Source organism: Anomaloglossus baeobatrachus, chromosome 7 (assembly GCF_048569485.1).
Source record: "Anomaloglossus baeobatrachus isolate aAnoBae1 chromosome 7, aAnoBae1.hap1, whole genome shotgun sequence".
NCBI classification, from domain to species: Eukaryota; Metazoa; Chordata; class Amphibia; order Anura; family Aromobatidae; genus Anomaloglossus; species Anomaloglossus baeobatrachus.
Genome location: NC_134359.1, coordinates 202,508,986 through 202,525,254, shown reverse-complemented (window position 1 = coordinate 202,525,254; position 16,269 = coordinate 202,508,986). Strand labels below are relative to the sequence as shown.

The following is a 16,269-nucleotide window of genomic DNA, read 5'->3' as shown; positions in this document are numbered from 1 at the left end:
GCTTCATCCACAACTCCTGTGGAGCCTGCTGGATAGGAGCCGGGTACAGTTCAGGGACATGGCCCTGCTACGTGAAGGTACTCTGTATCCCTGTGGGGACCGCGCACGGCAACACCTCAGCTTTGCTGGGTGTGCTAGTGCACCGGGGACCGCGGCGCTGACCGGGTTAAACTGTGCCATTATACACTCAGCGTCGCTGAGTGTGTTTATATGTAGGGGCTACCGCGCTAACCGCCGCTGCCATGGGAAACTGCGGCGCGGCTGGGACTTGTAGTTCGCCGGGGACTTCGGCGTCGGCCGCGCTTTTACGGCGGCCACGCGTATACTCGAGTCCCCGGCTTGCTTGCGGCCTAGTTTCCCTTTCTCCCGCCCTCAGCCCTGACAGGCAGGGGAAGGGCGGGACGCTGCACGGAACGAGCAGCACTGAGGGCTGGAGTATGATTTCCATACTCCACCCCCCTCACTGTGCACAGTGTGAGCACCTCGGCCACGCCCACGGCTCCCTCCTCTCGTCAGGACGCCGCAGCCATTCCTGTCAGCTCCTCCGACGCTGCAGAGAGAGATTAACCCTGGGAGACCCAGACACGGTCTCTGGTGGCCTCATAACCGCTTTAGGCGGATGGTAAGCAGCACCTGTGGTGCTAGCCCCATGGTGCTGTAGTGTATTGATACATTATTTGTTTATAGTATATATTTTACACTGTATGAGCACAGTTCATTCTGGCTATATACCCTAGTGTGTTACTCAGGGAAAACAATAGCATGGCGCCCACAAAAGGCAGGGGTGCCAAAGCACAGGCTTATTATGCTGCCTGCGTCGCTTGTACGACCCAGCTGCCGGCAGGTTCCATTGACCCTCATTGTGTGCAATGTTCGGCCCTGTGACACTTCTTCAGCCAGGGCCTCTGCTAAGAGGGGCCCAGGGGGAGCCACCTGTTGACACTGTCCTAGTGATGGGGACGGAGTTTGCAAAACTCTCTGAGACTATGACTAAGATACTAGAAGCCTTGCAGTCCAGGCCGGTATCTCAGCAAAGGGACTCTGTTGAATCATTGTTCCCTGGCCCCCCTCAGTTGGACCAACAATGTCCTCCCGGGGTATCTCATACATCCCAGACTGAGGGTTCTGACTTAGACCCCAGCCCCAGACCGACTAAGCGGGCTCGCTTAGAATTTCCCTCGACATCATATTGTTCAGGGTCTCAGCGGGGGGAATCTCTGGTTGATGATGCGGAGACAGCTGATCAGGATTCTGATCCTAAGGGCGCTCTCAATCTTAATACTCCAGACGGGGACGCCATAGTGAACGTTCTTATTGCGTCCATCGATCAAATGCTGGATATTTCTCCCTCAGCTCCTCCGGCGGAGGAGTCAGCTTCTCTTACACCGAGTATGTTTCTAGACCACTCTGATTTCAGAGAGGCAGTCCAGATTCATCATGCTTGTCCAGATAAGCGGTTTTCTAAGCGCCTTAAGGATACACGTTATCCTTTTCCCCCTGACGTGGTTAAAGGTTGGACTCAGTGTCCCAAAGTGGATCCTCCAATCTCCAGACTGGTGGCTAGATCCATACTTGCAGTGGAAGAGGGGGCCTCGCTCAAGGATGCCACTGACAGGCAGATGGAGCTCTGGTTGAAATCCATCTATGAAGCTATCGGAGCTTCTTTTGCCCCAGCATTCGCAGCCGTATGGGCGCTACAAGCTATCTCAGCAGGTCAAGCGCAAATTGAAGCAGCCACATGCACGGCCGCGCCACAAGTGGCATCCATTACCACCCAGACCTCGGCAATTGCGTCTTACGCTATTATTGCTGTCCTGGACTCTGCGAGCCGAACGGCGGTCGCGGCCGCCAATTCGGTGGTACTCCGCAGGACCTTGTGGCTACGGGAATGGAAGGCAGATTTTGCTTCCAAAAAAAAGCGCTTAACCAGTTTGCCAATTTCTGGTGACAGGCTGTTTGGCGAGCGTCTGGATGAAATCATCACACAATCCAAGGGAAAGGATACATCCTTACCCCAGTCCAAACAGGACATACCCCAACAGAGGAGAGGGCAGTCGAGGTTTCGGTCCTTTCAGGGCGGGGCAGGTCCCAATTCTCCTCGTCCAAAAGGTCTCAGAAAGAACAAAGGAACTCTGATGCATGGCGGTCTAAGTCACGTCCTTAAAAGGCCACCGGAGGCGCCGCTAACAAAGCGGCTTCCTCATGACTTCGACCTCCTCTAGTAGCATCCTCGGTCGGTGGCAGGCTCTCCCGCTTTTGCGACACCTGGCTGCCACAAATAAAAGACCGCTGGGTGAGAGACATTTTGTCTCACGGTTACAAGATTGAGTTCACCTCTCGTCCCCCGACTCGATTCTTCTTTCCGCCCGGTCCTGGACCTGAAACTGCTCAACAAACATGTAAAACCAGACGGTTCAGGATGGAATCCCTCCGCTCCGTCATCGCCTCAATGTACCAAGGAGATTTCCTTGCATCGATCGATATCAAAGATGCTTATCTCCACGTACCGATTGCTCCAGAGCCCAGCGCTTCTTGCGCTTCGACATAGGAAACGAACACCTGCAATTCGTGGCACTGCCGTTCGGCCTGGCAACAGCCCCACGGGTTTTTACCAAGGTTATGGCTACTGTAGTAGCGCTCCTACACTCGCAGGGTCACTCGGTGATCCCGTACTTGGATGCTGATCAAGGCACCCTCTCAAGAGGCATGCCAACGCATCCTCGACGCTTCCCTGGAGACTCTCCAGGGTGTCGGGTGGATCATCAATTTTCCAAAGTCAAATCTGACACCGGCCCAATCGCTGACATATCTTGGCATGGAGTTTCATACCCTCTCAGCGATAGTGAAGCTTCCGCTGTTCAAGCAGTAGGCACTACAGAAAGGGGTACAATCTCTCCTTCAAGGCCAGTCACACCCCTTGAGGCGCCTCAGGCACTTCCTGGGGAAGATGGTGGCAGCAATGGAGGCAGTCCCTTTCGCGCAGTTTCACCTGCGTCCCCTTCAATGGGACATCCTACGCAAATGGGACAGGAAGCCGACGTCCCTCGACAGGACCGTCTCCCTCTCTCAGGCGACCAAAGCTTCCCTTCGGTGGTGGCTTCTTCCCACTTCGTTATCGAAGGGGAAATCCTTCCTACCCCCATCCTGGGAAGTAATCACGACGGACGCGAGTCTGTCAGGGTGGGGAGCGGTTTTTTCCCCACCACAGGGCTCAGGGTACATGGACCCAGCAAGAGTCCTCGCTTCAGATCAACGTTCTGGAAATACGGGCAGTGTATCTTGCCCAGAAAGCGTTCCAGCAGTGGCTGGAGGGCAAGCAGATCCGACTTCAGTCGGACAATTCCACAGCGGTGGCATACATCAACCACCAAGGCGGCACACGCAGCCGGCAAGCCTTCCAGGAAGTCCGGCGGATTTTGATGTGGGTGGAAGCCACGGCATCCACCATATCCGCAGTTCACATCCCAGGCGTGGAAAACTGGGAAGCAGATTATCTCAGTTGCCAGGGCATGGACGCAGGGGAATGGTCCCTTCACACGGACGTGTTTCAGGAGATCCGTTGCTGCTGGGGGGTGCCGGACGTCGACCTCATGGCGTCCCGGCACAACAACAAGGTACCAATGTTCATGGCACGGTCTCAAGATCCCAGAGCTCTGGCGGCAGACGCCTTAGTTCAGGATGGTCGCAGTTTCAGCTCCCTTATGTGTTTCCTCCGCTGGCACTGTTGCCCAGAGTGTTACGCAAGATCAGGACCGACTGCCGCCGCGCCATCCTCGTCGCTCCAGGCTGGCCAAGGAGGTCGTGGTACCCGGATCTGTGGCATCTCACGGTCGGCCAACCGTGGACACTACCAGACCGAACAGACTTGCTATCTCGAGGGCCGTTTTTTCCATCTGAATTCTGCGGCCCTCAACCTGACTGTGTGGCTATTGAGTCCTGGACCCTAGCGTCTTCAGGGTTATCTCAAGACGTCATTGCCACTATGAGACAGGCTAGGAAACCAACGTCCGCCAAGATCTACCACAGGACGTGGAAAATTTTCCTGTCGTGGTGCTCTGCTCAGGGTTTTTCTCCCTGGCCTTTTGCCTTGCCCACTTTTCTGTCCTTCCTTCAATCTGGACTGGAAAAGGGTTTGTCACTCGGCTCCCTTAAGGGACAAGTCTCAGCGCTCTCTGTGTTTTTCCAGAAGCGCCTAGCCAGGCTTCCACAGGTACGCACGTTCCTGCAGGGGGTTTGTCACATCGTTCCTCCTTACAAGCGGCCGTTAGAACCCTGGGATCTAAACAGGGTTCTGATGGTTCTTCAGAAACCACCATTCGAGCCAATGAGAGATATTTCCCTCTCACGACTTTCGCAGAAAGTGGTTTTTCTAGTAGCAGTCACTTCTCTTCGGAGAGTGTCTGAGCTAGCAGCATTGTCGTGCCAAGCCCCTTTCCTGGTGTTTCACCAGGACAAGGTGGTTCTACGTCCGGTTCCGGATTTTCTCCCTAAGGTGGTATCCTCCTTTCATCTTAATCAGGATATCTCCTTACCTTCTTTTTATCCTCATCCAGTTCACCAATGTGAAAAGGATTGGCACTTGTTAGATTGGGTGAGAGCACTCAGACTCTACATTTCTCGTACGGCGCCCCTGCGCCGCTCGGATGCACTCTTTGTCCTTGTCGCTGGCCAGCGTAAAGGGTCACAGGCTTCCAAATCAACCCTGGCTCGGTGGATCAAGGAGCCAATTATCAAAGCCTACCGTTCTGCTGGGCTTCCGGTTCCCTCAGGGCTGAAGGCCCATTCTACCAGAGCCGTGGGCGCGTCCTGGGCTTTGAGGCACCAGGCTACGGCTCAGCAGGTGTGTCAGGCGGCTACCTGGTCGAGCCTGCACACTTTCACGAAGCACTATCAGGTGCATACCTATGCTTCGGCGGATGCCAGCCTAGGTAGACGAGTCCTTCAGGCGGCGGTTGCCCACCTGTAGGAAGAGGCCGTTTTATGGCTCTATTATGAGGTATTATTTTACCCACCCAGGGACTGCTTTTGGACGTCCCAATTGTCTGGGTCTCCCAATAGAGCGACAAAGAAGAAGGGAATTTTGTTTACTTACCGTAAATTCCTTTTCTTCTAGCTCTAATTGGGAGACCCAGCGCCCGCCCCTGTTTTTTTGTGTACACATGTTGTTCATGTTGAATGGTTTCAGTTCTCCGATATTCCTTCGGATTGAAGTTACTTTTAACCAGTTTATAATTCTTTTTCCTCCTTCTTGCTTTTGCACCAAAACTGAGGAGCCCGTGGGAGCACGGGGGGTGTATAGGCAGAAGGGGAGGGGCTTAACACTTTTGAGTGTGGTGCTTTGTGCGGCCTCCGGAGGCATAGCCTATACACCCAATTGTCTGGGTCTCCCAATTAGAGCTAGAAGAAAAGGAATTTACGGTAAGTAAACAAAATTCCCTTCTTTATAGTGAGTACCAAAGATTTTTTCTTTCTTGCCATCCTGCATCCATCCTCCATGTCATTCCACATGATTGCCTATTCTCACATAGGCTAGCATAGAGAGACTGATTTCTGATCCAAAACGCATTCGCTGTAGGATAGGTGGTTCAGTCAGAGTTTAAAATGTGTATATATAAAACAAAAAGAGTCTCGCCCATATGTTTCATGTTGAATTGGCCACAGGATGTAATAGTGGCTGCAGAGCAGAATAAAAAGCTTTTGTTTCTCTTTAATTTTACCTCTCTGTTGCAGAAATATTAGCAATGAAATCTTTGGCACCCAATAAGTTCACTTTCCTGAATGAGTTGTCACTGGGGGAGTGTACTTCTGCCTCCTGTATGATGCTGACCAATCAGAAGCAGGCAGCAACATAGAAGTGCAGTAGGACATATGATGTCATCAGGGTCACCTGACCAGAGTCCACATGTCCTGCCAGCTGGAATGTGCAGCATAAATAAGCACTGACGATATATTAGACAGCACAGAAGTGTGGCGCTATTGAATCCTGGTAACCTTTTCACACTTCTGTGCTGTGATATATATTCAAAGCTTATTTACATTGTACACTGTGGATGGCAGGACCTGTGGACTCTGATCATGTGACCCTGATGACATCATCACAGGTCCATCTACACTTCTATGTTGCTGCCTGCTGATAATTGATCAGCGTCTTAGAGGAGGCAGAAGTGCACATTCCCAGTGAAAACAATCTAATAAAAACCACTTGGACTTAACAGAAGAGAACTCATTGGGTAACAAATATTTGATTGCTGATATCTCTGCAATGGAAAGAGAAAAAAAAAAGTACTGTATTTTTCGTTTTATAACACGCACCCCAAATTTGGAGAAAAAAAAAAGGTGAAAAAAAAATACGGGGTCCGTTTTATAATCTGGTGGTGTCTTACCAGGGAGAGGGGGCAGCAGCGGAGCGGGAGTCACAGAAGGCAGAGGCGGTAGGTACTGGAGTACTGTGATGCTGGTAATGGTACAGAGGGAGGCCCAGATACTGCAGTCTCTGCTCTGTGCGGGGCCCGGTGACGCTGCTCTGTGCGGGGCCCGGTGACGCCGCTCTGCTCTGTGCGGGGGGGCGGTGAGTCACCCGCCATTCTGAAGATGTCGGCGGTCAATGGTGAGTGCTTCAAATAAGGATGTCGGAGTCGGCCCCTGCGCAGATGAGAGCTTGAGCTGAGAGCTCCATCTGCGCAGGCGCTGACACTAAGCGCGGTTATTTGAATCTCTGACCGCCGACATCTTCAGAATGACCGCCCGCTGCACAGAGCAGCCGCGCGTCGGGCAGAACAGAGCAGCCGATCAGAACAGAGCAGACGCACGCCGATCCAAACACAGTGGCGCCGCCGATGCACACAACAGCGCCGTACTGACCAGCGCCGGTAGCACCCGGTAAGCTACATTCGGATTTTAAGACGCACTCCTCATTTTCCTCCCAAATTTTTGGGAGGAAAAGTGCGTCTTATAATCTGAAAAATACGGTAATTCTGCTTTTATAGTGTGTGTCTAGTTCAACATGAAGAATGTGCTGATCTTGTAGCACACACAAGCCTGCCACCCAACCAAAATGCTATCTGGCACTTATACTCAATAGAAACTTATTAGTATTATTCAAATATACAACACATTCAGAGAGATCCAAGCCATGATGGGAGGACCGCGTTCACCTCTGCATTTAGAACACGTTGGTTCTTAGGGGCAATTTATACGCTGCGACATCGCTAACGATATATCGTCGGGGTCACGGTGTTTGTGACGCACATCCGGCGCCGTTAGCGACATCGCAGCATGTGACACCAAGATGCGACCTTAAACGATCGCAAAAGATACAAGAATTGTTGGTATATGAGAGGTTGTTAATTTACCAAAAATCGTTGTCTGGTCAGTAGCGATGTTGTTCGTTGTTCCTGCGGCAGCACACATCGCTATGTGTGACACCGCAGGAGCGACGATCATCTCCTTACCTGCCTCCACCGGCATTGAGGAAGGAAGGAGGTGGGCGGGATGTTCCGGCCGCTCATCTCCGCCCCGCCTCTGCTATTGGACGGCCGTTTTGTGATGTCACTGTGACGCCGAACGCACCTCCCCCTTGAAGGAGGGATTGTTCGGCGGGCACAGCGACGTTGCAGAACAGGTATGTGCGTGTGACGCTGCCATAGTGATGATGTTTGCTATGGGAGCGATCACCACATATCACACCAACGACGGGGGGCGCTAGCGATGTTTCAGCGTGTAAAGCACTCTTTACTCGTCTAGATAAGGACCAATCAATTTGGATGCATTTTATATTTGGAAACTAATAAAGGAAGATATCAGTGCTAAGGAAGTGTGGGTGGTGTTTCTGCATATTCTTGTGTAATTGGATAGTCTCCTGGTATAAATAAGGACCAGAACAGAGCTCCTTACAGTGATTCTGTTGCCAGGCATTTGCTACCTCAATTGAAGCAGCATAATGTAGGAAAGAGATTCCAGCAATGTATCACTTAGTTTACTATGTGCGGCAGTTGTGATACAATCACAGTTTTCTTTGCTGTAAATGTAGCCGTGCTCAAACATTTAATCCCACCCACCCTCTGATTAGCAGCTTTCTATCTTCTTTATATATTGACAGTGCACTGCTAATTCGCGCTGGGGGTGTGGTCGGACCTGAAGGCACAAAGCCGCTAGTAAAGTGGTGATAATCTCCTGATAAAACACTGATTGTAATGAAACTGCAGCACACAGCTTAATAAGTGACACATCACTGGAATCAGAGTCTCAGCCCCTACCTCATGCTGCTCTTAGGATTACATAGCAAAAACCTGCTGACAAATTTGCCTTAAATTATCAATAAAGCAATCTGCACATAAATGTTACCCCATCAGTCCAAGCGTTTTAACCTGGTTGCATGGGAAATGAGAGCACATGCCTACATCTCTGTGGCTGTACTCCCGTCCTGCCCTTTCTCAGGAGGATTTCTGAAAAACTTGCAGCCCCTTCTCAGAACTTCCTAATAAGCCAAAATGGTAGGCATCTTCGATGTTCTCAGGGGATGTGTCCGGCTGGAAAGCGGTGGTGTGGAATTCCCCAGGGGCCATGTTACTTCCAGACTTGTTACAATGACTTCACCATGTGGGCTGTGTTCTCCTAGGAGCCGTTACATGTCAGTGATCATGCTGGTAGTAGTAATAATATCCAAGCACCGTCGTCCTCGTAATGGGGGGGATTATAGAGGAAATAAACCCAAACTGTCTGGATATTTATAGCCGCAGGATATAACTGCGCAGTGTCAGTTGTGTTACACATCTGTTCTATCCTCGGGCTATGGAAAATCCCATAAACTAAAATCTTCACTTTGTTTATTATTTAAACAAGCGTATTCCCCAGAGGACGAGCGCTGGCAGAGGATCCGACGTTAAAAGCAGAGCAGATATTACATTTCCCACAACAATCTTTCCACCCAGCAATTATGAGTGTACAATGGTTTGGCTGCTGGAAGTGCTGCAGAAAGACCGTGTGCAGCTGTGGAGGACACTGAGGGTCACGGATCCGAAACCAGTGCAATCCGTGCCAGTGGTGGCCGGCGCGTGATTGGTCAATCAGAGGCAATACCACCAATTTTGTAACCAATGAGCCAGTAAATGTTTACATTAACATGCCACAAAACCGAAAATGTCTTTCTACACGTGAATATAATGTTTCCTGTTATTAGCCACTTTTATGAGACGCCTTAGATCTAACATTGATTTTTTTTTTCAACCAGCATCATAAATCTTAAATGCCAGATTTTCATGAATATTTGGCTCTCAGAAGTATTTTTTGACCACTAAGAACATTTTGTTCTGTTGGTCATCCGTGTTTTCAACAGAGAATTACAAGTATTCACAAAGATGATACAGCAAAAACAATGTTTTCCTAGCCCCTCCTAAGTATGTGTATGTAATATCGTGTAACTGTATAAAAAAGTTACCGATCGCTAAATTCCCTGATTTCCAGGGCAGCTCCGACCCGCTTCTGGCCTACATGATGGCAAATCACGCTAGCTGGCTTACACAGGGGTTTGTATGTGGAGCAGAAGTCACTGTTACAATGTAAGTGTATGGAGTGTCATTACAAGATTCATTGAGAAATTGCCTCTTCAGTGAGGAAGTAGACGAACTCTAGTGCAACCTATTGGAGGTAGCAATCCTTAAAGTCAAAAGTGACCCTTTTAATGAGCCTTGTCATATGAATTAGGATTTATGCCAGATAAGAACCTCAATGTGATTCGGGATGGTTGTCCCTCGTCGGTATGAGATCTGATCTGGCTGTATGAGAACCTAGTGTGTCTAAAGGGGAAGCTGTTATTCTTGTGGAGACTGACTCTCCATTCCAGCATGCCAGTGGTTGAGGAGACTTTTAGCCGCAATGCTCCTCTGGGAAATATACAAATTTTCCCTTCAGTAAGGAAGTAGAGGAAACGCCGTATCTGTAAATGGAGTTTCTGATCTGGCGTAAATCCTAAGTCATATGACAAGGCTTGTTAAAGGGTCACTTTTGACTTTTAGAATTGCTACCTCCAATAGGTTGCACTAGAGTTCGTCTACTTCCTCACTGGAGATACAATTTGTATATTTCCCAGAGGAGCATTAAAGTCTCCTCACCACTGGCATGCTGGAATGGTGTGTCAGTCTCCACAAGGAGAATAGTTTCACCTTAAGACTCAAAGAAAAACACAGTAGACTCTGCATGAGCCGGCAAAGCTGAGAGCCAGAAGAGGTGGTGGTGGTGGTGATAGAAAGAAGGGTGGTGATAGAAACCCAGAAAAATGACGATTGGTAGGAATCTTAACACTTCTTTTACTACTGGTAGACAGAACAGGCATTTTTTTTTTTTTTGGGTGGATTTAGTTGTTGACCATCTACACTGTGCTGCGTGACTGGAAGCGGAATCTTATTGGCATTGGCCTTGGCTCCGCATGTACATAAATGAGGTCTCTTGCCAAGATAGGAACATCATCAATTACTTCTGTTCTACAAAAGAAGCTTCCACAATTACCTTTAACGAACTCCCTTTCCAATACGTCTGTACATGTGTAGTGATTGTAATAAATACAAGCCCGTTAATTTCATCCAATAGATCAGGGGTCTCAAACACGCGGGCCGCATGTGGCCCCTCATGCTAGTTTGTGCGGCCCCCAGGCTCGTGCCCCTGTTAACTATCGCGGCAGGTGCAGGGGCCGCAGCCACTGTCTGCACTTTATGTCAGATGAATGTGTTGGTGGCGCTGCGCTCTTGCGCCGGCAATACAATCATCTCACATAACTCACTGACAGTGACACTGCACTTGCCGCGATAGTGAACAGGGGCTCGGGCCTGGGGGCCGCACGAACTAGCCTGAGGGGCCGCATGAAGCAGAGGTGAGGCAGCGGAGGGAGCGCGGGACAGGTGAGAAGAATGGTTTGTGTGTGTGTGTTGGACGTTAACCCCTTAGCGACCTATGACGTACTGGGTACGTTATGGCTCCCTGGTACTTAAGGACCCATGATGTACCCAGTACGTCATGGCGAAATCGCAGCCCCAGTGGCTGCGATCGCTGCAAATACCTTATATTCGGGGAGGAGGGGACCTCAGGAGGGGTGGTGTCTCCTCCCCGGACCTACGGAGGCTGTGATTGGCTGACGAAAGCCGCACAGCCAATCACAGCCACTAATGTTTCAGCCATTGAAAATCGCTGAAACATTGAAATCCAGCCAAGATCAGTGCAGTTGTAGCTCTGATCATTGGCTGGAGCTGGGTGACCTGTGTTTCACCCACCCCCAGCTCTGATTGGAGAGACCGGCCTTGTGACCGATCTCTCCAATCACTGTGGATCTGGGGCCGGAGACCAGACAAGAATGGGCACGTTACAACAATATGGGGAACATTACTAAAAGATGTTGGTCAAAATTTCTATATAGTGCTAATTGTAAGACTATTAGTTATAAGAAAGGGATAATATGTAAAAAAAAAAAAAAATGTTTATTTAAACAAAGAATGTGCATGTTTGCTATAATGAACAAGTGAAGCTGTATAAAAAAAAATAAATAAAATATAAACTCAAGACTTACCTTTTCCAACAAGCCTACAACCTACAATAACCCTCAGTCCAGTACACCACTGCGCAACCAGCTCTATCCTCACCTATTGTACCATCACCCATTCCCTGTAGACTGAGCCCTCGCGGGCAGGGTCCTCTCTCCTCCTATACCAGTCTGTTATGTACTGTTAATGATTGTTGTACGTATACCCTCTTTCACTATAAAGTGCCATGGAATGAAATGGCGCTATAAAAATAAATAATAAATATAATAATAATATATATTATATATGGTACCAATAAAAATGTCACTTTGTCCTGCAAAGAATGCGGCCCCCCAAATTATTTTTTTTCCTCTGTGCGGCCCATACACCCAGCCGAGTTTGAGACCCCTGCAATAGATCCTTTCAACATGACTGTGAATTTGATCTTCATGTATTATTGGTTTACATCTTTTTTTCTCCTATTTTGCAGCCCATGGACATGACATTATGGAGCCAGGTAGTGAATCATTTTTCTTCTCTCTTTCCACTTAGGCTTTTGCACTATTTCCGAGGTCGACATCATCTTGAAGAGATCATGTACAATGAAAACATGCGCCGATCGCAACTATTAATGCTGTTTGATAAATTCCGGAGTGTCCTGGTAGTAACCAACCATGAGGATCCGGTTATATCTGTCTTTCAATCTGTCTTTCCTTGAGTGATTTGCTAAACACTGCTATTGTTTTACTTTTGTACATATTTTAATTTATTAAAGCTCTGGTATAAAAGAATGCATATTGCCTGACTTTTTTATATCTTCGAGGAGAATTCCCATCTCCAAGATCCTATCCCAATATGTAGTAGGTGTAATAATATTCGCAAATTCCTCCAATTAGAAATGTAGTTTAGTTCCAATATAGCAAAGTCTCTTACCTCATGTGCATGGCATTTTAGCTTAGGTTTCCATGGTTACAACCACAAGCAACTACCTGTCACTAGATGAGTGCACATAACCAGGAATACCTAAGCTGCAATGCCCTGCACATGAGGTAAAAGGCATACCTATATCAGGAGAACTATACTACATTTCTATATGGAGAATTTGCTAATATTATTATTACACATCCTACATATTGGAATAGGATCTTGGAGATGGGAATACCCCTTTAAGTATATTACTAGAATGATCTACAGAGGCACAAATAAGAGGTAAGATACATCTTGTATTCCTGTTCAATACCACTCCACTCTAATAGATCAAGTGTGCAGCGCATAAGGGGAACCTGTCATTAGGTTCATGCTGCCCGAACCACAAGCTACATGAATCAAGATCCAGGCTGCTCTATTATAGCCAGGTATATTTTACTATAAAGCACTCCAGCATTTCAGAGAAGAATGGGTTTGATCATTTGGCTGGGGACCAAGAAAAATAATTTTAGACGTTTTTCCCCTTTTAATGTCACCCATAATTTGTACAATTCAATTGAAAAAATAAATGTAAATCTTGGGTTGGAAAAAAAATAAAGAACTAAAATAATATGGGTGCATAAGTATTCACATCCATAAACTAATACATTTTTGAAATATTTTTTTTAATTTATGATAGCATTCATTCTTTATAAGCAGAAGTCTGTCAGCATGGCATATCTAGAATTAGGAATCTTTGCCCACTATTCGATGCAGTAGTGATCCAAATCTGTCAGGTTATGAGGGCATCTCCAGTGTACAGCACCTTTTTCAGGTCAACCCACAGATTTTTAGTTGCATTCAGGTCTCCACTCTGGCTGGGCCATTCGAAAACTTTGATCTTCTTTTGGTGAAGCCAGGCTTTTGTTAATTTTGAGGTATGCTTAGGGTCAATATCATGCTGCAAGGTGAAGTTCATTTTTAGCCAAAGCCTGAAGGCTTCTATTTTGCCACTCTACACCACAAGCTAGAGAAATGAAGAATACGGGAGATTGTCACATGCAGTACACAACCAGTGCTTGTCAGAAATTCCTGCAGCTCCTTTAATGTTGTTGTAGGCCTCTTGGCAGCCTCCATAATTTAGAATGTACATTTATTAGAAGGTTAATTTGCCAATTATTGACTTGTGTAAACATTTTGGCTTTCACCTGATGAACGAGCAAAACGCTTGTTTGTTGAAGATTTTTTTTTTTCTAGTCTCTATCAATTTTTGAGGGATATCTCGTTCTAGGCAATGCCACTGTTGAACCAAATTTAAGCCACTTCTTTTTGACCATCTTCACAGTATTCCATGGTATATCTAATACCCTTTTTTCTCCTGACTGAGAACAAAGAGATCCCTTTGCTGTGTTGTAAGCTGTTTACAGACCATGGCTTTTGTTGTATAATGCAACTACGAAAATGTCAGAGAACGTCCTACTAGAAGAGGTAAACTTTATATGGCGTTAATCAGACTCACTATAAATGATGGCATATGGGTACTGACTGCTATTTACCATGAATTTAAATGTGATTAATTCTATACACAACCACATGCCCAATTTATAAGGCCACGTGCACACGTTGAGTATTTGGTCAGTTGTTGTTGTTTGTTTTTTTGTATTTTTGTATTTATAAGCCAAAACCAGGAGTAGAGCAATCAGATGAAAAGTTTTATAGAAAGAAGTAAAATACTGAAGATTGAAAATAAAGATAAAATAATCTGTCAAATCTCCTGTATTTATTATTTCTAGCGACAGCTAAGAGAATAGAAAATGAGTTGATAGAAGAAACTGACGTACTAAAATGTGACAAAGCTCCAGCGCCTTTCTTGCCAGAAAATAACTGATGGTTTTTCAAAAAGCCTGTCTTGTAAGACACCATCTCGCATGGAGCCATTGATATTTGAGACGATTAATAGCCTATTAAGTTTTTTCCATGTATATGTAAAACCTGTAAATCTATATGCCCGAAGTCAAAGATTTTTTTTCTTTCTTTCTTTTTTTTTTTTAATTCCAACCACAAAAAGAATATTCTGTACGATAAGAGAAAAAAAATATTTTAATACAAAAAAACAAAGTATCAACAAGTGAAGAAAAAGGAACCAGCTTCCGGGAAAAATTTCAATAAAATCGGCTTCTTTATTGGTTTCTTTAAAATTTATAGAAAATAGTGAATCTCACAAGAAAAGGACAGGAGTCCCGAAAAACTGGACTAAAAAAAAAAAAAAAACCCCAAAAAAACCAAAAACCCAAGTATACCTATTGCAATATACTTGTTAGTTGCAAGATAAAGACAAGCCTAAGTGACCATGCAAAAAATATTAAAAGTAACCTAAAAGATCTTTGAGCAATGAGTCCTATACAAAATAAATAGAGAGAAGGGGATGTGATAAACGCTACCATGGAAAGAAGCAGAACATATTTTGAAACTAAACCCAGAGGTGCATTGCAGCTATAAGCCTCCTCACTGGCAGCCAGATTGGTTTGTCAGTCTCCGCAAGAAGAAAAGTTTTCCCCTTCGACCCCACTATAGCTTCTCATACAGCCAGATCAGATCTCATACTTTGCACTGACAAGGGGAAATCACCGAAACACAGTGTGTGCAAATGGAGGTTCTGATCTGGCAAAAATCCTAAGTCATATGAAAAGGCTAGTTAAAAGGTCACTTTTGACTTTTAGGATTGCTACTCCCAATAGGTGGCGCTAGAGTTCATCTTCCTCCATGGAGAGACAATTTGAATATTTCGCAGAGGAGCATTGCAGCTACAAGACTCCTCACTGGCAGCCAAGTTGGGTTGTTAGTCTTTGCAAGGAGAAAAGTTGTCCCCTTAGACTAAACTAAACCTAATGTCACTAAACAGACTAAGCTTAGACATTAAAACGTGAGGCCAGCAAATATTTTTTTTCATTGCACTCCTTGAGTGATTCTTTAAACACAAGTCCCCTGCCCCCTGTCATATACTGATCTTCCAGCGTCCTCACCTTCTATTACTGCTGCTCTTGTCTGTCTGCTGCGATTTATGACCTGCCGGCAGTGTTTCATGAAGTACACCGAATGTTGCAACTCAATACAAGTCTATGAGAGTCTCGTTCTGGCTCTCTTAGGCTACTTTCACACATCCAGATTTTTGCTCTGCGGCACAATACGGCGTTCTGCAGAAAAACCGCAACCGGCTTTTGTAACGCCGGTTGCGGGTTTTTTTGCATAGACTTACATTAGTGCCGTATTATGCCGCAGGGGCTTGCGTTCGGTCCGGTTTTGGCCGCATGCGGCAGATTTAGCCGATGCCGCGGCCGGATCGAACGTTCCCTGCAACGTTTTTTGCTCCGGCAAAAAACACCGCATCGCGCCGCATCCGGCCGCTGCGGCGCATTTTTCAATGCATACCTATGGAGGCCGGATGCGGCGCGATGCGGAAAAAAACGCATCCGCTCGCCGCATGCGGTTTTTTCCACTGCGCATGCTCAGTAGCATGCCGCAACCGGAAAAAAATGGACGGGCCGCATGTAAAAACTTATGCAAAGGATGCGGTGTTTTCGCCGCATCCGTTGCATAGTTTTCACAGCCGGATTGAGCCGCAGGGCTCAAACCGGATGTGTGAAAGTAGCCTTAGAGATGCATTGGGATATTGTGACACAAACTTCTCATTTCTTCGGCGCTCCATTGGGAGACCCAGACGATTGGGTGTATAGCTACTGCCTCCGGAGGCCACACAAAGCATTACACTAAAAAGTGTAAGGCCCCTCCCCTTCTGGCTATACACCCCCAGTGGGATCACTGGCTCACCAGTTTTCTGCTTTGTGCGAAGGAGGTC

General features: G+C 46.9%; 1 protein-coding gene across 4 annotated transcripts in view; it reads left to right on the top strand.

Moving 5' to 3' along the window:
- NPRL3 (NPR3 like, GATOR1 complex subunit) overlaps positions 1–12,315 on the top strand; it is a 99,641-nt gene extending 87,326 nt beyond the window's left edge. For 3 of the 4 annotated variants that reach the window (XM_075319077.1, XM_075319078.1, XM_075319079.1), the window contains one exon: positions 12,060–12,314. In XM_075319077.1, the coding sequence (XP_075175192.1) occupies positions 12,060–12,225 (166 nt within the window). In that variant the 3' untranslated portion in view covers positions 12,226–12,314. Of the gene's footprint in view, positions 1–12,059 lie in introns of all 4 variants that reach the window. The other variant, XM_075319076.1, reaches the window with a different exon arrangement.
- Positions 12,316–16,269: the final 3,954 nt, after the last annotated feature.